Below are 24,005 nucleotides of genomic sequence, written 5' to 3'. Positions count from 1 at the left end.
CATCTTGGCAACATATTGTTCAAAATTATTTTCAATTGTTAAGATGCCATATACATACGTTACATGAAAGAGTCAGTCATTGTCTTGTCATCTTTTCACTCTTCCCTCTTTAATGTTTTAAATGTTTTTTTAAAAACCCAACACTATAAATGTGACTACGTTAAATAGCTATTTATGATAAATAGTAATTCTTCCATTTTCCAAAAGAAATAAATAATTCAGTCTGGTCATAGATATAGCCAGATGTCACTGTTTTTAATATCCTGTGATACTTAGACCCGTCCTTTATCCACTCTTTTTCTAGCAAAATATTTTGGAGTCAAATTTTTTAAAAAATATCTACAAGATTGAAAAAGACCTTAGAATGATATCCTTTAAAAAGGAAATTTTCTAAAAATATTTTAAAACTTTAATCAGGGGCCTGGATTGCCATCAAAACATTGCTTTAATTACAGTTTCCTCATAAGCTTGCCTAGCAGATATCTAGGGAACAGTTTTTTCACATAGAAAAAAAAAAGTTTTTGAGACTACCTAAACTATAAACATCACTAACATAAGGGAATCTGATTCCAACTAGCATTATTTTTATGAAGTATCTTAAGCATAACACAGATAACTGAGGAAAGAATTAATTAAAAGTTTGTGAGATCATAGCACTGTGTTGAAGATTAAAACGTATTCAAAATATCGTATTGTTATTTCTTTTTCTAATCTTCAACTACCAAGTATCAATAAATATTTGACATCCTCTCTCACAAGCATAATTAAAATATTTAAAAAATTAATTAGATGTTAAATTAAAACAAAAACAAAATTTGATACAATATATATAGCAATAGCACTTACACTTATATACCGCTTTATAGCCCTCCCTAAGTGGTTTACAGAGTCAGCATATTGCCCCCAACAATCTGGGTCCTCATTTTACCAACCTCAGACAAACTGAAGACTGAGTCATATATATATAGAGATAGATAGATAGATAGATAGATAGATAGATAGATAGATAGATAGATAGATAGATAGATTGATCTTTGGTTGTTCGGGTTTTCTCCCGCGTAAGATTCGAAGTATCTAGGCAACGTTTTGATGAAGTCTCATTCATCATCTTCAGACTTCTGTCTTCGGCTCTGTGCTTCTCAGAGTGATGTGAGATTGCAGCTGCAATCTTACGCGGGAGAAAACCCGAACAACCAAAGATCCACATACAAATACCCGCGAGAACCTCAGAAAACAAAGAAGAAGCAGCTGCAATCTCACATCACTCTGAGAAGCACAGAGCCGAAGACAGAAGCCTGAAGATGATGAATGAGACTTCATCGAAACGTTGCCTAGATACTTCGAATCTTACGCGGAGAAAACCCGAACAACCAAAGATCCACATACAAATACCCGCGAGAACCTCAGAAAACATATATATATATATATATATATATACACACACATTATATACACTGCTCAAAAAAATAAAGGGAACACAAAAATAAGACATCCTAGATCTGAATGAATGAAATATTCTTATTAAATACTTTCATTACATAGATGAATGTGCTGACAACAAAATCACGCAAAATTATCAATGGAAATCAAATTTAGCAACCCATGGAGGTCTGGATTTGGAGTTACACTCAAAATTAAAGGGGAAAAAACACTGATCCAACTTTGATGTAATGTCCTTATAAAACAAGTCAAAATGAGGCTCAGTAGTGTGTGGCCTCCACGTGCCTGTATGACCTCCCTACAATGCCTAGGCATACTCCTGATGAGGTGGCGGATGGTCTCATGAGGGATCTCCTCCCACACCTGGACTAAAGCATCCCCCAACTCCTGGACAGTCTGGTGCAACGTGGCATTAGTGGATGGAGCGAGGCATGATGTCCCAGATGTGCTCAATTGGATTCAGGTCTGGGGAATGGGCGGGCCAGTCCATAGCATCCATGCCTTTGTCTTGCAGGAACTGCTGACACACTCCAGACACATGAGGTCTAGCATTGTCTTGCATTAGGAGGAACAAAGGGCCAACCGCACCAGCATATGGTCTCACAAGGGGTCTGAGGACCTCATCTTGGTACCTAATGGCAGTCAGGCTCCCTCTGTCGAGCACATGGAGGGCTGTGCAGCCACCTAAAGAAATGCCACCCCACACCATTACTGACCTACTGCCAAACCAGTCATGCTGGAACAGGGGTCCCCAACCACCGGTCCGTGGAACAATTTCTACTGGGCCGCTGGTTTGCTGGGCGCTGCCATCTTGTTTTGATGAAAAAGTGCTTCCGGTGAGCTTTTCGGGTAGAAAGCGGCGTTTGGGTGCTGAAAGAATCCTCGCGCCTTAGTTTCATCGAGGGGGGGGCGGCTTCGAACAAAACTAAGGCGCGAGGATTCTTTCAGCACGCATGGCAAGGCGAGCCGAGCGACCGTCCCGAAGCCGTCCCGAAGCCCATCGACATAGGTACAAAGGAGGAGTTGAAGGTTGTGGGGAGAAGCGGGGGACGGCTGGCCGGCTGGTCGCTCGGCTCGCCTTGCCATGCGTGCTGATGCCGGTACTGGGCCACGGATCATTTTGTGATGCCGGTACCGGGCCGCGGCACAAAAAAGGCTGGGGACCACTGTGCTAGAGGATGTTGCAGGCAGCAAAACTTTCTCCACTGCGTCTCCAGACCCTGTCACATCTGCCACATGTGCTCAGTGTGAACCTGCTTTCATCTGTAAAGAGCACAGGGTACCAGTGGCGAATTCACCAATCTTGGTGTTCTCTGGCAAATGCCAAACGTCCTACATGGTGTTGGGCTGTAGGCACAACCCACACCTGTGGACATCATACCGCCCTCACAGAGTCTGTTTCTGACCGTTTGAGCAGCCACATGCACATTTGTGGCCCGCTGGAGGTCATTTTGCAGGGCTCTGGCAGTGCTCCTCCTGTCCCTCCTTGCACAAAGGCAGAGGTAGCAGTCCTGATGCTGGGTTGTTGCCCTCCTATGGCCTCCTCCATGTCTCCTGATGTACTGGCCTGTCTCCTGGTAGCGCCTCCATGCTCTGGACACTACGCTGACAGACACAGCAAACCTTCTTGCCACAGCTCGCATTGATGTGCCATCCTGGATGAGCTGTACTACCTGAGCCACTTGTGTAGGTTGTAGACCTCATCTCATGCTACCACTAGAGTGAAAGCACCGCCAGCATTTAAAAGTGACCAAACCATCAGCCAGAAAGCATAGGAACTAAGAAATGGTCTGTGGTCACCACCTGCAGAACCACTCCTTTATTGGGGATGTCTTGCTAACTGCCTATGCTTTCCACCTGTTGTCTATTCTATTTGCACAACAGCATGTGAAATTGATTGTCAATCAGTGTTGCTACCTAAGTGGACAGTTTGATTTCACAGAAGTGTGACTGCCTTGGAGATACATTGTGTTGTTTAAGTGTTACCTTTATTTTTTTGAGCAATGTATGTTGACTCACCTTCAAATATGTTACTTTTGTCAAATAAGCAAAACTGAATCAACCATGAGATATTATCCACTTTTTTAAAAATGAAAAAACAAGATATTAGATATTATAGATAAATTTCATTATAATATTTTTGCTTCCGAAAGTTTGCTTTGTATAGAAGACTTACCAGATTATCCTGTTCTGATTGTTTAGATTTCTTTTCTTTCAATTCTTTTTCTAAGTGTTCTATTTCATTCTTGAGTGCTGAGTTTGAACCATTCAGTTCTTCATACTGTATCTAAAATACCAAGTTTTAAAACATGCTGATATTCAGAAGTACTTGTTCTAGAACACAATAGTTATTAAAAACTTTTAGCTGTAATTAATCATCACAAATTAGGAATAGCCCTAAAACTAAAATATAACCTAATACAAATTTATCAAGCTGTGTACATGTCATAAAAATGACAAAGCTCAATTCGAGAATATCTAGTCAAATTCTCTAAGTTGACTCAAGAGTTATGTACAAGCTTGCTTAATATATAGCCTAATTCTATTTCGGAAACCTATCATAAATTAGATCTTCAATATTAGAGAATATTAATAATCCATTTCCTGAACATCTAACATTATGGCTTAAGCTCTTATTTATTTTGAAATGGCTCAAATCTTTTGGTCAATCTTATTTGTCAGAAATGCTATAATTTTCAACATTCTAGATTCTACCTTTACACGAGAAAAATTTAACTTGATTATGCTGCTCAAGCAAGAGGTGTTTAATAATGAGGATAGTATTTTGCAAATACTTGTATTATAAATATTGAGGTAATTCCCCATTAGAAGAATGAGTGCATATAGGGAGACGTAGTGAGAGTAATGTTGAATAATACACACACAGCACACAGATACACTGTACAGTAAATGTAGGTTTTTACTTCCAATAAACATTTAAGCAAAGTCCAAGATAAGCAGTTCAAGTCATTCACAGTTAAAGCAGTCAGTTTCCATTTCAGGGATAATCCAAATATCAAAGTCCAGTATCAAAAACAGTTCAGTAACAGACTTACATCAAATCCAAGAATAACAGTCAATAGGGAAATATGGAGGAATGGCAACTCTCTCCAACAGAACGAAACAGAGACTCACTCACTCATTTCACTGAGACTCTCTTCTGAGACTAAACACACACTCCTAACAACCCAGGTTTCTGGCTCCATCTTATGGCCGTTTGAGAAACCACACCCAATTACAGTTTTTGCATTTTCTTAAAGATACAGTATTAAAATGTCTATCCTGGTTTATATATTTCCAAACCAAATAACTGTTAGGTGACTTACATTCCTAACAATAAGCTATCATTAACTGTACTATGTGGGATTGGAATTCCACTTACAACTACTTAATTATAAGCACAAATAAATACTAGGAACCTTTGAATAAACCCACATACTTACATTTGAACCAGAATACCCCACAAGTAGTTCTCTCTCTTCCAATTTTACCTTAATATTTGATGCAATGGTTGACTCTTGTAGAAAGCTGCCATCTTTCAGAGTGTTTTCTAATTCTGCATACTAGAACAAGAATATCATGTTAAGTTTGAAACAAAGAAGGAAATAACAGCAGCACTTCTCATTTTGTTCCAATAGTTCAAATTAATTTTTTAAATTGTTTTTAATGACAGTCTGATCCAAGAGCAATCTAAGATTGCACAAATGAAAAATTATTTAGCACAAAAACTATCCCTTTCTAATAAATTCTCAGAAAAATTGGTCTAAAACTTTTTATCATTTCAAATTTAATTATTCTCAAGCCAATATATAATTGTACATATTCAATAACTTTATTAAAAATATAAGCCATAGTTTCATTTCAAAAATAACATGTTGGGGAAATATTTTAGTATGAAAACCAAATTTCAAATAAAAGATTTAACTATTTCTAGATTCTTCAGAACACTGCTCCTTCCACATCATCCCTGAAAGTAAATCTGGTTTTATGTGCCTTTCTGATGTAAAACGTACAGGAAAGTATTTGATTTAATAAGTCAGAAATGCATCAGAATTGAGTAATTAAAATGGATACTATTATAGACAAGATACAATTAGAAATTATGATGACAAAATCTGAGGGAAAGTCCCTCTTAAATTCCTTATATTCCTTACCCTGTCAAATGCAGGTCAGAAAAATAAGAGACTTAACATTTTCTATTCATTAAGAACCAGATTCTGGAGGTCAACAAAACCTGATTAATGTTAATTAATTCATTCCTTTTGGCAGACCAATCAATCACTCATGTGCTGTGAGAGAATTGAGCACTCTTACACATTATATATTGACTACAAGCACATTCTTCTCCATTTTAGCATTTTTGTTACTGAAGAACACATCTACTAAAGAGCATTCTTACTGCTGTCCCTGCCTAATGAGGTTATATAAAAGAAAAAAGGGGGAAAGCATTAATTACTAGGAAAAGGGGAAGAAAAAACTTCATCTCTAATTAAATCAAAATGGTTTGCTAATACAATGTCAATAGTATTAGCCAATACTGACTTAAAGAAGTCAAATCATATTGTTTCCTAAAAAGTTTGTTAGTGAAACTATTTAGTTCTGAGCATAGAATAAAAATATATTAATTAAATTTAATCTAAAAATCCAATAATTAGCTTAAATGTGACAACCATGAAGTGAGAAGGCTGAAATTCTTGTGTTAAAAGGGATGTTCAAATCTAGTACATCTAGATTTAACATTAATTGAAATTACTGCAGAATGATTCTTTAGAGAAAGTTAAGACTTTTGTTTGCAAGGGATGGTGTAATTTCATCATCCTTTCCTATTTCAAGATTTCTTAAGGTATGACATCCTGTGTTTAAGAAATCTTAACTCCCAATAAATATACATTGGAGCTTAATCATACTAACAAGGAAGATGCGTCATTGAAATAAGCTGAAATAATCTTCATTGAAAAAAATAAGCTGAAATAAGCCTCATTTTAAAAAAGAGTGTATGGGACTTTATGGATAGCTTGTTATCCCATTCAGAGATAGCAACTTTTCTACTAAGTTGGATGTAAAAAATTACTACTCTGACTAGAGCAGGAGACCTTGCAGTGATGTTACCAAAAGGAGTGACAGATTTCTTTAGGGCTCTTTTTAAACTCTTCTCTGGGCTTGAGGAAATTTAAAAGAATGGAGACAAGCAAGCTATTCTAATTGTGATCCTTAAATCTCTCCACCACAAAGTGGCCCAGGCCAAAACCATTCTGTTCTGTTTCCACCTCAATCCTTATTTTACCAAAAAAAGGCATTATTTATATCATCATTTTTGGCCATTTTGCTAGCAAGTTCTGATAGTGAAGCCCATAGACTGCCTATCTTTCCATACCTATTTGCTCACATTTGAACTGTGAAGTAATTAAAATTACCTCTTTTTTGTGGAGACTCAGTTTATCCATTAATTTACATCGCTCTTCAATTAGTTCAGCAATCTTATTGGCAAGCTGCTTCTCTCTTTCTAAAAGAAAAAAGAAAGAGACAAGTATTATGATCTTTAACAGAAAATAGCCCCAACACAATTCTACAGGGCTTAACACATAGAAAATAAATTAACTTACCTAAATAAAGTCTACTTTTAACCTGCAAAAAAGAAAAGAGCAAATATTGCAGTTTGTTCACAACATCAGAGGAGATTGAAACTCAATTTCCAATTTAAATTTTAAGATTAGTATAGCATAAGAAAAAAAGTAGACTTGGTTTGTAGCAAGCATAATATAAACCTTACACTAATTAGATAAGAAACCTAAAATGGAAATAATAATACATTTTTTCCTAGAATGTGTTTTCTTCAACCATAACACATTGGCTGAAATAAAACAACAATAAAGCTAACCACATTCACCTAATTAGCTAAGATTGTTAACCTTAGTCTTAAACACAGTGAATAGTACTGAAAGTACATTCCTTAAGTGAAATTAGACAGACTGATCAAAGAAGAAAACATAATTTTTCACACCCAGACCTCTTAATGTGATTCTTTCTTTCCCTTTGCATCTGCAGATAATTGCCAGGGGCCCTATTTTGGTAACATGGTCCTTCCCTGGAGGGAACAATACTGGGACTTACTTGCAGGGTTATTATGAGGAATATGCTTTAGAGGATAAAGTTGCTTGCATTCACTCAATGTTGAACTTTAAGGCAGTGCAAGCAGAGGCTGCAAGGAATGAAGTCTTGCAAGGATATCTGGGTAGAGTTTGATCCTGCTGCATTTGAGGAAGTAGACCTCTTGTGGCTGCTAGTTAGGCCACCTCTGTATCAGATCAGTGTCCCTCCTGATTGGTTAAGGCTGCCTGGGAGGTGATTGGGTCTGCGTGGTGACTAATAACTCTTCGAAAGAGGGAACGGCTCCTATGGTTCTTAAGGAGGCAGTAGTGTGTCCTCTCCCCAAAAGACCATAACTTGATCCAACCAGTCTAAATAGCTTTTGTCTAGTCTCCTCTTTTGTGGGGAGGTGTTGTTGTTGTTGGTGGCTTTCATGGTTTTTTGCAAGCTCATGAACACTTGATTACGTCCCCGGGCCTGATACTACATATATTTACTTTGTACTGTCAAATTCAGAGTTCCCCAACCTTTCTGGCCTTGCAGAACAACAGGGAGGGGGAAGAAAGGGGATGGACCCGCATGAACGGTGGGCACGCACAAGATCCATTTGCACAAGTAGCATGCACGCATGCACGTATACGCGCTCACATGCTGCTTGTGCAAATGAGGATGTCCATGTGCATTCACCCGCCACTTCCATGGCCCAGTTCCGAACAGCTCAAGGCCTGGTAGTAGGCCACAGCCCAGGGACTTGTGGTCTAATTGTCTTAATTTGAAAAATTGTTTTTATGTTTTATGAGACTTCCTTGTTGAAATGGGCAGCTATAGAAATCAAACAAATAAATCAAAACAAGTTGGCTTAAAATTGCAAGCATTTCCCAAATGGAGGCAATTCTGAAATGTTACAAAGTTTTCCCATAACTTATTAGTTGTATTATTTTATAAAACGTATAATCAAAAGGTAAATTTTGCATAATGCTGTAGGTTACAATGGGAGGTTTACCACAATATTTAAATAGAACAAGGAAGGAAGGATTGTATAATCATCATTTCGCAAAAGAGAGATTTTACAAAAAGCTAGTTTAAGGGAAAGAAGGGAAAAGAGTTTATATACTTCGTTATAATTTACATTTTGCAAAGTGCTGTTCTTATATAATTGTAAATCACAAAATTAGATTTGGAAATGTCAAATTATGCTGTGTTAAATATTCCAAATCAAAGGAAGTTTAGTCAAGGAAAATAAAATTTGTTAATAATTCTCAACATTTATTGAGCTTAATTTTATTTTTTTTAATATTTCCAATATATATTCTGATTGAAGAGAGGATCATCCTCCTGAATCTATGTAGCAATTTAGAATCACAGTCTTAAACTTAACTATCCATAAATTGATCTACTGGCAAATAAGCATGCATAGAAATATGGTATAAAAATCTGCTCTAGCTAAATGCTTAGCAGAATGATTTTACAGCATTCCAGTTCAATGCCACACTGCATACTTACTGACTTATACATCCTGCATATGAACAGTAAAACAGTAAAAATGGCAACCATAACAATTTCCCATGAAAAACCAAAGAGATCTGGACCAGGTCTCATATTTTCAGGCAGTGATGAGACAACCTTTAAAGAAGGAAAACAAAGTTAAAGCTGACAGAACAATTGTTAAAAGAGTTTCCATATTTTGATCATATCAATTCATAATTATTGCATTTAATAAAATGTTCCCCAGGTAAAATGCATAATAAACATAAAAGGGAAAGAGGGATAGTTACATTACATTAATCAGGGCAATTGCACAAAGAAATACCAAATACTATTCATCAATTGAGTTGTCAGTGTTTAGTTTTCTTTATTTTCTGGAAGTATTATCAGAAACTCTATATTTCAGATTTGTTGAATATATGCTGGCAAATAAATATTAATGACTTAATCATATAGTGAAGTAAGTGAAATTTGACATGACCTAATACTTCTTTACTCCAATATAAATCTATTAAGAGCTTACAGATAAGCATGCAAAAAAGTTTATGGCCATAAACAACAATTCTGAACAACTTTAGCAAATAAATCAAACTAACACCCAATTAAACATGCAACAGATTATGCTGTTAGTCCACTTTCACCTTTTGTCACGAATGATGCCCAGAAAATTTTATAGACAAAATGAAAAATATAGCTATGAAAGTTAACATTATAAATTTGTCTAATTTCAGTGTTCCAATCAGTGCTAAGGGCAAAACTACCGAATAATGAAAGATGCTAAGGAGAATTCTGCTAGAAGCCTGAAACCAAGGATTTGGCTGATAACTGAAATCAGTATGTGGAATTCAGCCTCCAATCAAAATATATTACGCTGGGGGTCTCATTGCTCATTGGACTGTCAAGTAACATTGTTGTACCACTGTAATAATAACTCACAATTGACTTCCGTACATTAGCTGAAGATGAGCAAAGTCTGTTCTTGCTACAGCATCTACCTGCTGATCTAGCAGGTATTATGAGATCAGAAAAACTTTCAAGTATGCACCTGCTCCTTCACATGTTCAGTCCATATGGAATGATAGATATAACTAACCTGGAGCCAGAAGACTTCTATACAAACAGAAAATCCATTTAACTTTAGCCTGAGTGTCTCCTCCAGTCACCAATAGTTTCTAAGCACTCGGTCAGATTTCCATCCATTTCCTGGTTGGCCTTGGTTGATGGTAAACTGAGGACACCTTAATCCTAACTTTTCAATTTTTCAAAAGATTTTTCTTTTTTTAAAAGAAGGGAAGAGGCCTCAACTCTTCTTCTTTCGCCCCAATTTGAAATGCCTGCTCTGAAGGACTAAAAGATCCATTGTGAAATATTTTCTCCAACTAGTGCAAGCAGTCCAGAAGGATACCGCAATTAATGATACTGAGCCCCACTAACAAATCCAGTAGGAGCAGAAGAATCACTATATCTCCATTCAAATCCTGCCACAGGTCATCAACAAAAGTGACAGGTATAGTTTCCTTGTTTTATATACATATACTAGCAAAAGTTTGGTATCCATCTTAGCCCAAGCCAAAGAGCCAGCCACAGTTTTAACTATCTCCAGAAAGGTAGTTAAAGGTAGTTTTAACTACCTCCAGAAAGGTAGTTAAGGGAGCCACGGAACAGGAGGATGCCATTCGAGAGGGCATCTACTGCAACAGAAAAAACACATTGCCTAAATGATAAATTTCCACTACAGGGATGTGAAGCATGACCACAGTCTGCTCAATTGTTCTGCACGTTAGAAAACTGTATCTAAAATAACTATGTCTTGAACCTGGACCTCCTCATCTATTCTCAACACAGCTCAAACATCTAAGTTTCATCACTAACATTTGTGCAAAGGTCTGATTTATAATGCCTGTTTCAGTTATAAGCCATGCCCAGCATCGCCTAATCTGATGCCCTCCAGATATACTGGATTTGTGTTCCCATCATTAATTTTCCAAAGCCACCAGCCTCGGTAAGTTATTGGGCTTTGGTAATACGTATAGCTAAATAAAAACAGGATCAATTCTACAGATCTGCAAAGAGGCTGAATTTTTCTATTTTTCTAATAAGAATAATATGCCTTTACCTACAATTCATAACACCAAGCTTTACTGAGGCAAAAGTTTTATCCGAATTACTGCCACATGCAACTATTGAAAGAACATGATTTAAGTCACAGGGGTTATTTTTCCCTAGCTTTGGAGACTTCGTTTGAATCTGGTCTTTATCACAGAAACCAGGAGCAACAGCAGAATATGGGGAAATTTCCCTCTTCTTGCAGAATGACGGCCACCGTCTCCCATGAGGCCGCGCGATGTTGAAAACTGCAGCACACAGCCACGTATCTTTTTCTGCTCCTAGGAACTAAGCGCCTGAAAGAAGTTGTGCCAAACCCCGGAGAACTCGGCAGGTTTAACTTCGGGCAAGGGCCGGGCGATCGACCCTCCCCCCGTCCCATATTGCTTCACAATCGGCCCCTCGTCTCCCACACTCACGCTCCGAGCACTTCTCAAGGCCAACCCATAGTAGTGCTGAACGCAGTCCCTCCAACCCAGCCCGAAAATCCCGGCGACAGCGCCCTCCGGACTGCCCCCAGCAACGGCGACATTAAAAGACGCTGCCATCTTACTGCATCAGCTGCGATTCTACCAAAAAAGCCCCGTTCGCGCCGCCAGCACCTCCTCTTCCTGTCTCGGACGGCTATCAGGGTGTACCACTGGCAGCGCCGGGGAGGGGAAGAGGAAGAAACCATGCCTGCTCAAAGGGGAAGGAGATCAGCAGATTGCAAAGCAATCCCCAACTTGTCAACAAATAATTACCCCCAAAGAAGTAATACGGAAGAGAGGGCGAAGTACCAGGCTGGGCTACAGGGTGGTGTATTTATAATCCTTCGGTATATTTACTTCGACTACCTGACGCAGATTAATATTTTAAAATATCGCACTTGTTCAGAAGCGAGAACAAGTTCGCATTCCCTTGCCTCTTTTTTTTAATGGGGATTCTAAGTTATTGATGTGAGCTGAAGCTTTGTCATCCGTGTATCGATACGGATGCATATTGATTCTATTATCCACACGCATGATACCATGAAGACACTTTATTCGGACAATAAACGAACATACGGACTGCAACTACGCACTCTCACACGCTGAATTTGCTAAGGCAGTGTTTCTCAACCTTGATCAATTTAATAACTCTGGACCTCAAAACCCAGAATGTCTCTAGTCAGCATGTTGACTGGGAAATTCTAGGAGTTGAAGTTCAAACTTCTAAAAGTTGCCAAGGTTGAGAAATTCTGTCCTAAGGCAGACTTTGAACATTCCTTGACACGTTCTTGCAAAGTAATAATGTATTTTAGTCATTCAAAAACGAAACAGTTTATTCAGGAAGCTCAGCCTGCCCGAGGAACTGCTGATAGGATTCTATAGAGGAATTATTGAGTCTGTCATCTGAACCTCTATAACTGTCTGGTTTGGCACTGCAACCAATCAAGCCAAACACAGACTTCAACTGAGAATTAGAACTGCAGAAAAAAACAATTGCTACCAATCTACCTTCCATTGAGGACCTATATCCTGCACAAGCCAGAAAGAGGGCTGTAAAAACATCTACAAACCTCTTGCATCCTGGACATAAAACTGTTTCAACTTCTACCCCCAAAACAACGCTGTAGGGCACTGCACGTCAGAACAACTAGACACAAAGACTCTTTTTTCCCCCATGCCATCAGTGTGCTAAAACAACTAATTCCCACAACACTGTCAAACTATCTAGATTATATTAACTATATTAATTGTATCATCTTTGAAGTTTAATAAAAATGTAAGAATGCTTATGCTATAACACAGTGAAAATCTTTTGATCAGTTATGACAGAAAATGTCAATATGTCTTTAGATCAGATGCTTCTATTTAAGTCTGAAGAGTTGAAAGGCATGAGCTCTTCATATGAGGTAAGATAACATATTTAAATGCACCACTGTCTTTAATGCTCTGCTTACACCATCATGCCATTTTGACATAAAATCTGTACTGAGGGAATACACTTTTAATAGAGAGGGCCAGGGACCAAATAGTTAAAGCACCAACAGTGAGATGGATCAGGCGTGAAACAGTATGGTCCAGCAAGTAAACATTCTGGCTTTGAAATATAGGCTGAGGATATTTGGTTTTTTTCCAAGATACAATATACCACTGCTATATATAGCTCTATAACTGACACTTTATATACAACATCCAGTGCTGGGATATGCTTTGTTTGCATGGAAGGGAATGTTTTACATTTGGCAAAAAATAATTTTATGCTACCTACTTTATTTTTATAAAATCTGTATCAGCTATTTTAAACATAAGTCTCTACTTTTTACCCTTATGATTAATTACTAATCAATTGTATTTAAATATAAATGAAGCAAGAAACCAAGCAAAATAACAGGTTCAGATAGAACATGAAACTTGTATAACAAGTTCCTGTCTCAATGTCCTTTATTCCACTAAGAAAATTATGTCTCAAATATGGCATTTTACTTCTAAATGCAAACCTCTCCCATTCTGAATAGACCTAGGCCCTTGGTTTATGTCATTTTTGCCCACCACCATACATAGGGCAATATAAATTTCATATAGTATTCTGTACTTATGTAGAATTTTATTTAAATAGATTAATTGTTTTTAGATTTGGTATATCACACTTCAAAACAGATTACACAGATCTGATATATTACCCTTGAGAACAGAGGCTTACATGCTGTAAAATAACATTTAAAATTTAAAATGAATTATGCAATATGTAAATACAAGAATAGACAGTAGGGATGCAAAACTAAAATGCTAAAGCATACAATTAACCTCTAATAAAAAAGCCTGATAGAAGTTAAGGCTTTTTACCTGATGCAAGAGATATGGTTAAGGAACACCACTCAATAAAAATATTACTCCTTTCTAAAGTTGCCCAGAAGAAAATTAAAGATGACTATGTTTTCAATGACATGACACCTATAAAACAAACTGTCCATAAATTTCATATTTCTGGTCTTGCTAATTGAACAAAGAGGAAGAAGAAAGGGCAAGAGTCATTAAAAGATAAGAAATTATAAGTAAATTTATGCTAAAAGGGGATTGATATGCATAGCATGAATACAACATATTAGTCACAGATTTATGTATGTGTGTTTGTCAATGCATAGATTTGTTTTTGCACTCAAAATAGAAACCAACATTTCATACTCTTGACATTTTAAGATAGAAATAATAGAAAAAAATATGTGAAGCAACCTCCTCCCACTCACAAAATAAAAAAGCATCTAGTACAATGACTATGTGGCAGTCCAACAGGTTGGTATCTTTTAGATAAAATCATTTGAAGTCTCATTTTCCATTACAAAGTTTAACTATATCATATACCTCTTTTCCCATTTGTGGAATGGGAAATGTAACTGTATAAAATGCTATAAAAGCATTAAATTATTTCTAGCTTTTTAGAAACTCATAACCCAGATGATAAAATCTTAGTATTTGCTTCCAGATGGACACAAGATTGATTCTCCTCTGATATTAGTGCTTTTAATGCAAGGGGGTGCAAAAGAGAAGTTAATGACAATCTTTTAGTTTATCGCTGTAAAATACCATAATTGGAAAATATAGAATTATTTATATATAGCAAATACTTTAAAATATATTAAAAGAGAATTTCATAGTACTGTTCTACCACCCTCTCCCAACCTGCAAAGTAAAACATTTAGACTTATGACAGTGTTGGAAAAAACAGACTATCAGACTGACAATTCTTGAAATAGACAAGCTGGTCTGCAATAATAATGGATATATTGCACTTACATGGCAGTGCTAGTTCATATTTATTCCTTTTTATATGATTGCTCAAGTATTACAGTGCCAAATTTGCAGATTTCATTCCTAAGCATATTTACTGAAAATTAACCTCAACTGGATTTGAATTTTCCTTCTAAGTTAAGACTATTTAAGAAACATGGAGTGAGGCTGTGTAGGGAAAAACTGTTTTTCCCTGCCAGAATTTTGAGTCCTTTAATTTCCATCAGTCAATTTAAATTAATGTATTTTGCCAAGTCCATCAAAATTATAACATGGAATTATTACAATTATGTGTATTTGTTTGTCATATCCCAAAGAGTTTGGGCAGGCTGTGATAGTACTATTTTTTTAATTTGATCTTGACAATATTTTAATAAAATTTTGGACTTTCAAACATGGTATTTATGTTGCATATATACAGCTCTGTGCCCATATTATCATAAAGCATCATCTGCATTGAATAATTTTTCTGATTTTTTTTTGTGGAAGAAAGAAATTCTGGGAATTTAATTTTGTAGCTGCAATTTGAGTGCTGGTAGTTACCAGGAATTCTCACTTCCTGGTCTGTCCACTCTCTATAATTGCTAGACTATGTTATTCTTGCAGAGTCCTTTTAAATTTCCTTAAATTTTCCCCATTCCTTTTGTCCCTGTTTAACATGGATGTGAGTGGGAAAAATAGGAGTAGAAATGCAGTGGAAAATGAGGTTGCCTCTGCTTTTGGAGACCAGAAGAAAGGTGTCAGACCAGAGTAACCTTGCTGTCATGGCCCCATCGGGTCCCAGTTTGGAGGAGAAAGAGGAATTGGAATTGGGACTGTCTGACAGAGGATGGCACATCTCCCTTGCAATGTTTGGAGTGGCCAGGGGCTGAGGATGATGCTGGCTCCTCAGGCGTTGGTCAACTGGATGGAGAGCTGTCTGCCCCCACGGACATGGGGAAGAATCAGCTGCAGGTAGGCATACCTGTAGGCATACCTGTACAATCAGCACAGGGGCCCCACAAGGCTGCGTGCTTTCTCCACTTCTCTTTTCCCTATATACCAATGACTGCATCTCAAACGATCCATCTGTTAAAATACTGAAGTTTGCTGATGACATAACAGTGATTGGTCTCATTCGAGACAACGATGAATCTGCATACAGACAGGAAGTTATACAACTTGCCTCATGGTGTAGCCAGAACGATCTGGAACTGAACACACTCAAAACCGTAGAAATGGTGGTAGACTTTAGAAGAAACCCTCCCATACTACCACCTCTTACAATACTAAACAACACAGTATCAACAGTAGAGACTTTCAAATTTCTAGGTTCTACTATATCACATGACCTAAAATGGACACCTAACATCAAAAACATCAAAAAAGCACAACAAAGAATGTTCTTACTGTGCCAACTCAGAAAGCTCAAACTGCCCAAGGAGCTGCTGATACAGTTCTACAGAGGAATTATTGAGTTTGTCATCTGCACCTCTATAACTGTCTGGTTTGGTTCTGCAACCCAACAGGATAGACACAGACTTCAGAGAATAATTAGGACTGCAGAAAAAACAATTACTACCCACCTGCCTTCAATTGAGGACCTGTATACTGCACGAATCAAAAAGAGGGCTGTGAAAATATTTACAGACCCCTCACATCCCAGACATAAACTGTTTCAACTCCTTCCCTCAAAACAATGCTCCACACCAAAACAACTAGACACAAGAACAGTTTTCCCCCCGAAAGCCATCACTCTGCTAAACAAATAATTCCCTCAACACTGTTCAACTATTTACAAAGTGTACACTACTATTACTGTTAATCTTCTCATCACTCCTTATCACCCATCCCCTACCACTTGTGATTGTAGGACTGTAACTTTGTTGCTTGTATCCTTACGATTTATATTGACTGTTTCCTAGTATGATTTGATTGTTGATTGTATCCTATGACTATCATTACGATTCTTGATTCTTAATGAATGTACCTTTTTTTTTGTAAACTGAGAGTATTTACACCAAGACAAATTCCTTGTGTGTCCAATCACACTTGGCCAATAAAGCTATTCTATTCTATTCTATTCTATTCTATTCTATTCTATTCTATTCTATTCTATTCTATTCTATTCTATTCTATTCAATGGTGCTGAGAGGCAGCAGATCCCCTCTGATGAGAAACAGTTGCCTCCCCTACTCGATCTGAGAGAACAGAGAGTAGAGTGGAGGCAAGCTCAGAGGAGGTTTGCAAAGCTGCTGGGGAGAAGGTTGCCCTGCTCCTCCTCACAATGAACAGCTGGCATGGGATTGTCTTTGTCAGGAACAATTGTTTGCTTTGGTATACATCCCCTGGCTTTGGAAAAACTCAGCCATGACTCATGTTTCTGCCTCTGCCTTGCCTTATGCCGTTGCCTGGTGGACTTGCCATTTGCCTTGTGGCCTTGTCCTGTGAACTATAACTCTGGGCCTTGCCCCATGAGCTTGCACCTTCCTCTTGGTCTTTGTGAATGTTTTTTTTTTGTTTGCTGGCTTTTGTTTCTGTGACTGAGAGTGTCTGTCTTCAGGGAAGTATGGGGTGGAGCCACAATGGTTATTGTAGGGCTGTTCCTTGTGGAATTAACAAAGCAATGAAGGATTCCATCCAAGCCTGCCTCTGCCTTGGTAATCTGGATCATAATACTTGCCTTCTGATACCAAACACTATGCTAATTATAATATGAATTGTAGTTCAAGTCCATAAGGCAAGCTACATCTATCTTTAACCTATCTTGAAAAATATAAGCTTAAAAGGCATTATGTACAACACTTTAAATGCCAAATAATTTTTTTAAAAAACTGTCATACATGAACTGCAAAAATCTTGACAAACATTAAAGAACAATAGAGAGCCAGACCATTATGTGTCTCTTTGCTGATCTCTATTTGTCCAGATTTTTGGCTATCTAGATATGGTAACCATACATTTGATTAGCATTAGCATCAGAAAGTAGACTCATATTGAAGAAACTTACCTTTTTACCTATAGGTATCATAGATGAAAAAATAGAAGTTACAGTGGCACAGAATGTATTCAAATCCAGGGTTAAGTGAAGTAGCCATTCATTTTCTGTTTCATGCACAAGAAAAAGAAAAAACAGTTCTTACTATCTTCTTTACAGATGAAATGCTGCTTAAAATCTGGTTTTTTAATATTTAGATTAAGTTTGCTTACCATTACTAATGATACAACTTTGATTCATTAGATTGTTCTCTTGTACTTCTTTGATGTCCTGTTGGTCTAGATATTTTTTTCCTGAAGCATTTGGCTTTTTCTTAGTATTTGTGGGAGGTGTTTTTTTTTCAGAATACTGGTCATTCTTAGCTTTCTTATTTGAATTCAAAGGATTTTTTTCTTTGAGATCATTGGCAGGTAATTTCCCATTATCTGCAAAGAATTACATATTATATATTTAATTTATATGAGATTTTAGCTGGTTGCATTCTGCATCATTATCTTACATCTTGAAAAAAATATGGGCTTTTCTGTTTTTGACTGAAAGCTAACACAAAAATAATATAGAAAAAAATAATTTTATTATTAGAATTGATGCTAAGTTGCTAAAAATTTGCCACCCTGAGTCATCTCAAAGTGAGATGGGTGTCAAATAAAACTGAAAAATATATACCAGTAAATAAAATCATATAGTAAAGCAGCAGCCTGCTATCCATTTACTTGGGTACTGAGGAATTTCTGATTGAATATTTATTGGCTGTGCTGTAAAGTATCAGATAACCATTTAAACCAACAACTAAGTAAACTGTAACCATTACATATGCTTGCAGTTATCTTTGAACCTGGGGGGCTGGGGTGGAATTAACAAGCATGGGATAGATTAGGTAGTCCTTTTCATTTTTCACCTGCTCCTCCACTTAACTATTTATTTCATTTTCATTATACTGATAAAAATAATTTTGGTTAAGATTGCCATGAATCTGGATTCACAAATCATGCCGTGACATGGTTTGTTTAACTATAATATATAACCATAGCTGGGGCTTGCTCAATATGTTAAGACTCAAATCATCATTTACAAACAAAATGGCTGGATCCACACATTATGCTCAACCCAGCACAAGCAAATCACATTTGGGTTTGTTTTGTTTTTATTTAACAATATTTAGAGCACCATGTTTGGGAACCAGATAACACCTAGATTTTTCCTCAGTAATGAACAACAAGCACATATAATAATGACATCATTATCAAGAGTCCCCCAGAATCAGAACTGATTTTTGAGTGAATGTACTGGGGGACTAAATCCATATAAGCAAAACATTCCTAATAATTATTAGAGTCCAGGCTATTATAACTATAAAGACATTTAGAAGGTCCTAAAAATCAGGATAATTGTTTTAGTATAACGATAACTATTATTTATCAGGCTTATGAATATGAAATAATATGCCTTATAAAAAAGAAGGGGGAAAAAATAAAATTAAAATACAGATTTTCAGAAGTGTGGGAAGGATTCTAGAGCATTCCACTTGAATTGTTCACATTTGGAAGTGAAATTTATCTTCTGTTCATTATGATGACAGGAAATATATTAGAGTCCTGATTTCTAAACTGATGCAGAAGAATTAAATGTAGTGTTCTTTTCTAATATATATAAACAATTAAAATCCAAATGATTAAGAACTACAATGCATTTAATAGTCCAAGTCATTCATAAGTAATACATCTACTAAAATTAGTTATATTGTGGAAATATTGCACTTTTTCTAATGATTGAAAACATCAATTTGTTTTTATTTTAAATTATGCTTTAAATCATCAGAAGTAATACTATACTTAAGAGTAGGGCAGGGGTGTCAAACTTGACTTTATTGAGGGCTGCATCAGGGTTGTGTTTGACCTTGGGGAGCTGGCTGGTGTGGCTGGGGTAGGCGTGGCCAGGGTGGGCGTGACCAGCTCGACATCATTCATGTCAGGGGCACCTGTGGTGGTCAAGTGCTAAGGCAGGACTTCCCTCAGATCCTCCCGCACTCTTATTATAATCTATCTTCCTTCCTTCCTTCCTTCCTTCCTTCCTTCCTTCCTTCCCTCTTCATTCTCCTTTCTTCTTCCCATCTTCCCTTCTTTTTTCTCTTTCCTCTTTCCCTTTCTTCTCTCCTATCCCTTCTTGCATTCCCAAATGCAAAAGGAGAAACATTTCCTCTTTTGTTTTTAGTTTGTTTTGCTAGCCCTCTGCCAGCGAAAACAGAGCTCGTGCTCCCTCCAGGCCCCATTTTCGGTTGCGATGGCCTCCTGTAGCCCTCTGTCAGCGAAAACAGGACCCAAGGGGGATGCATGTGGCCTCCCCGGCTTCATTTTCACTGGCAGAGGCACCGCAGGCTGGTCCTTTGCTGTTTCCAGGGTGGCCCCACGGGCCATATTTAAGCACCCTGTCCCCATGGGCCAGATTTAGCCCATGGGCCTTGAGTTTGACACCCCTGGAGTAGGATATTATCTTGAAGTTCTGCCAGTGTAAAAGAGCTATCAATTTTTGTTGCATTCTGTCTAATAAAAATAGAGGAACTTTCTTTGTTTAAAAACAAAAATTTTCAGGAATTTTTGATTTATCTACTTGCTTTATTACCAAAACAGTTGCCTAGTACCTGATTCTGTCTTTTGGCTTCCACAGTTGTTTCTGATTTCCCACATTAGACCTTGGACTTCTGGCAGTAAATGCATTTTGGTCTTCATACACTTCTTGTGTCCAATATTTAATTTACATCTATGTTCCACCAAAGTTGTTGCTTGTTTTCTTTTCTTGTAAATATCTTCACATGGAGAAATGGAGAAGTTGTACTGAAGCTTTTCAAACTCTTTCTGCAGTTGCTGCAATTCATCTACACAAATATTTGCTTGAATAATCTTTCTTGATTCCTCAACTAGCTTTAAATTAAATTCCTGGACTCTTAAGGAGGAACTGGCATCTTTCCAGTCTAAGCCTGTATTTGTTATCAATTTACCATTTTGAATTGCATTTTGGAAAACAGACTCTTTTTCCAGAATTCGGAGTCTGACAGTGTTTCTGTCACCATTTTCTGAATCTGCAGTAACATATTTTTTCCATTGCATTACTTTATTATTAAAAGAATAAAAAACATTCACATCTTGACATTCATATTTTGTTTGTTCATGGGCAGACTTAGCCTTATATCTCTCTGCTTTCATATTTTTATTAATTTTATGTTTTGTGAAATTATCATTATCATTAGTTTTTTGATATATCTTTCCAAAATAATATGAAGTTTTATCAAAAATATTGCTTATAACACTTTGCCATATATTAAAATTTCTCGCATTTTTGTTCCTATTTTTCTCACTTTTCTTATCTTCCTGGCCCTTTTCTGGCTTAACTTTTTCATGCCCATAAGTAAATAGTTTAGGTACATAGTTTAAATTTTTAAAACAAACTGTTTTGTCTTCTGTAAATATTTCATTATCAGCATCAAAAACTAAATGGTGTGTGTTTAAACTACCTTTTGTGTACATAGGGGTGCAATCCATAATATGATTTATAGACTCAAGATGATGGGAGATCTCATCTGAGGAAAATTTGCTAGGATTAATAGTACGATCTGATTTGGAATCTTCCCTCTGAATGTCTAAATGTTGCACAAGAAGATCTTCACTGGCAACAGTGTCTACTAAACCATGCTTTTTAAGAAGTAAATTATGATAGTCAGCGATTAAACTGTGTTTAGTTTTCTTCTGAGATACTACTACTGGTACAGATAACATTAGTGGTACTATTTCTTGCTGAAATTCAAGTTCGGTATCTCCAGTATTTAAAATGCCATCTTGTTTCTTACGTTGACTTAAAAGTTTAAACTTGTTTTCTAAATTAGGTGCTAAATATGTTTTTGTGGTATATTCTGCCTGGTTGATATGCTTTCTATCAGGCCTTGTACTGGTTATAATGCTTTTTTCCCTATCTGATTGATCAACATGAGAAGCTAAAATCTTTTGTTTACTTTTAAATTCTTTTTTACCTTCTTTTGAATAGATTAGACTTTTATACATGGGTAGTAAATGTATATTTTTCTTAGAAAAGGTATGAGAATCAGAATAATGTGGGATAGTTTGTTCTTGGGGAGCATAATTTTCAATCGTTTTTGGTACTGAAGGAACATCACAATGTTGAGCACTATCATCATATTTTTCTATTATTTCTGAACTGTTTACTTCATTGCTTCTTTTACCTGTCTGCATCTGTGGATCCTGAAAGTATTTCTTTTCCACACTGTGTGTGACAAAATTCAAATTATGTTTGACATGTCCATAAAATTCTTTTTCACATTGAAGCAGTTCTTGACCTGCAGTGAATGGAGATAACCCTTGCTTCTTTAAGTTATTTGGGTATTTTTCAGTTGTTTGCATCTTTTTGCTGTCTGGTTGACTGTCAATAGTCAATTGCAAAATTTGTTTTGATACATGAATTTGTACTTTTTCTCTTTTTTGAGAAAACTGATTCATATTTTCTTTAGTTATACTTTTGTTCTGTGGATAGTCTTTGTTATAAATTATGGAAATTTTTTTCATAGTACCAAGTGTCATGCTTGCTACATTCTTCACCTCAACAAATTCATTTTCTTTATGAGAATCTATAACATCATCTTGTATATCATTGTTGGTATATTTTTCTGAATACAAACAAACCAATGGTTCTGAAATCTCAGCTTTCTTCATAACGTCAGTGTAACTGATGACAGGTGTACTTTCATCCAAACATTTTAGGTTTAAATGTTTAATTTTTTTAATGTATTGTTTTCTAGATAAGAAAACTCTCTTTACAGATTTATACTGTTTTGTTGATCTTTGTACACTAAATTGTAATTCTGAGACTTTGTGTCGTTTGCCAACGTTTTTATCACATGTTTTTTGATCCTGGAATAAAGGTTTTATTATACATTCTGAAAAATGTTTTTCAGATGAAGGAAAAAATGTTTCTAATAATATCCTAGCATCTTTTGTTACATTTGCACTGCCTGCATTGTTTTGCATTGTTAATGAAAGTAGAAAAAAATCTTTGTTGAAAACATCTTCCTTCAGATTTGTTTTCTTTGCTGTTTTCTGATTGAACATATTTTTCTTTTCTATTTCTTTGTTTTTCTGTAGTGATTCAACACTATTTTTAGATTGGCTATTTTTAACCTTGATTCTTTTAATTTCTTGCAAAGAATTTTTGGTTTTGTCTAGAAAGTTCTGAAATCTAAAGAGATCTGTATAGTGGTTAAAAGAAGAAATGCACTGGAGCTCTTCAGCTTCACTGTATTGTACTTCAGAATGTATGACTGAATCTGGAGAAAAACAAATAGAAAATGGAGACTGAGCTAACTTCCTTGCATCTTCAGTAACTTCCTGCTTTTCTTTTTCATTATGAACATAAGGTAAAGGTAAAGGTTCCCCTCGCACATACGTGCTAGTTACTTCTGGCTCTAGGAGGCAGTGCTCATGTCCGTTACAAAGCCGAAGAGCCAGTGCTGTCTGAAGACATCTCCGTGGTCATGTGGCCAGCATGACTAAACGCCGAAGGTGCACAGAACACTGTTACCTTCTCACCAAAGTGGTTTCTATTTTTCTACTTGCATTTTTACATGCTTTCAAACTGCTAGGTTGGCAGAAGCTGGAACAAGTAATGGGAGCTCACTCCATTACATGGTGCTAGGGATTCGAACCGCTGAACTCTTTCTGATCGACAAACTCAGCATCTTAGCCACTGAATTATGAACATAGCTTGCTTTAATATCTCCTGCATCTTTGGAGTAATTTTCATTAAAATTTTCAAATACTTCATTAGTATTCTTGGCTTTTTGCTCTTTATTTTTCTCTTTTATTCCTCCCTTATTATAAGTCTTCTTTCTAATAAAATTCATTTTCTTCCCCATTATAGCTGATTTCCCACTGTCTAAAACAGCAATAAATATTTTATTATTCATTCATCCAACCTATCAAAAACAGCACCACAAAAAGCAGATTAGGAACACAAATTAAACCAGGGAAGAAAATGGTAAGTGAGCACCTGTCTAGCCCAGACAAATTCAAATCAGCAGGACCAGATGGATTACACCCAAGGTTTTGAAGGAAGTGGCAGACGAGATCTCAGACCCACTGAACTATATCTTTCAA

At 36.5% G+C, this 24,005-nt stretch overlaps 1 protein-coding gene across 4 annotated transcripts in view; it reads right to left on the bottom strand.

The window, feature by feature from the left end:
- The window catches only part of MIA2 (MIA SH3 domain ER export factor 2), a 54,550-nt gene that overhangs the window by 19,787 nt on the left and 10,758 nt on the right, over positions 1 to 24,005 (bottom strand). For 2 of the 4 annotated variants that reach the window (XM_087921924.1, XM_087921927.1), the window contains exons 5-12: positions 20,486 to 23,176; positions 18,060 to 18,272; positions 17,860 to 17,954; positions 9,031 to 9,150; positions 7,044 to 7,065; positions 6,855 to 6,943; positions 4,884 to 5,003; positions 3,617 to 3,727 (exon numbers count right to left, since the gene is read on the bottom strand). In XM_087921924.1, the coding sequence (XP_087778050.1) occupies positions 3,617 to 3,727; positions 4,884 to 5,003; positions 6,855 to 6,943; positions 7,044 to 7,065; positions 9,031 to 9,150; positions 17,860 to 17,954; positions 18,060 to 18,272; positions 20,486 to 23,176 (3,461 nt within the window). The remainder of the gene's footprint in view (positions 1 to 3,616; positions 3,728 to 4,883; positions 5,004 to 6,854; positions 6,944 to 7,043; positions 7,066 to 9,030; positions 9,151 to 17,859; positions 17,955 to 18,059; positions 18,273 to 20,485; positions 23,177 to 24,005) is intronic. The other 2 variants (XM_087921926.1, XM_087921928.1) reach the window with 1 other exon arrangement.

This window comes from Pseudonaja textilis, chromosome 1 (assembly GCF_049901715.1).
Source record: "Pseudonaja textilis isolate UNSWEBS1 chromosome 1, rPseTex1.2, whole genome shotgun sequence".
Taxonomy (NCBI): Eukaryota; Metazoa; Chordata; class Lepidosauria; order Squamata; family Elapidae; genus Pseudonaja; species Pseudonaja textilis.
This window is presented reverse-complemented; position numbering and strand designations above follow the sequence as displayed.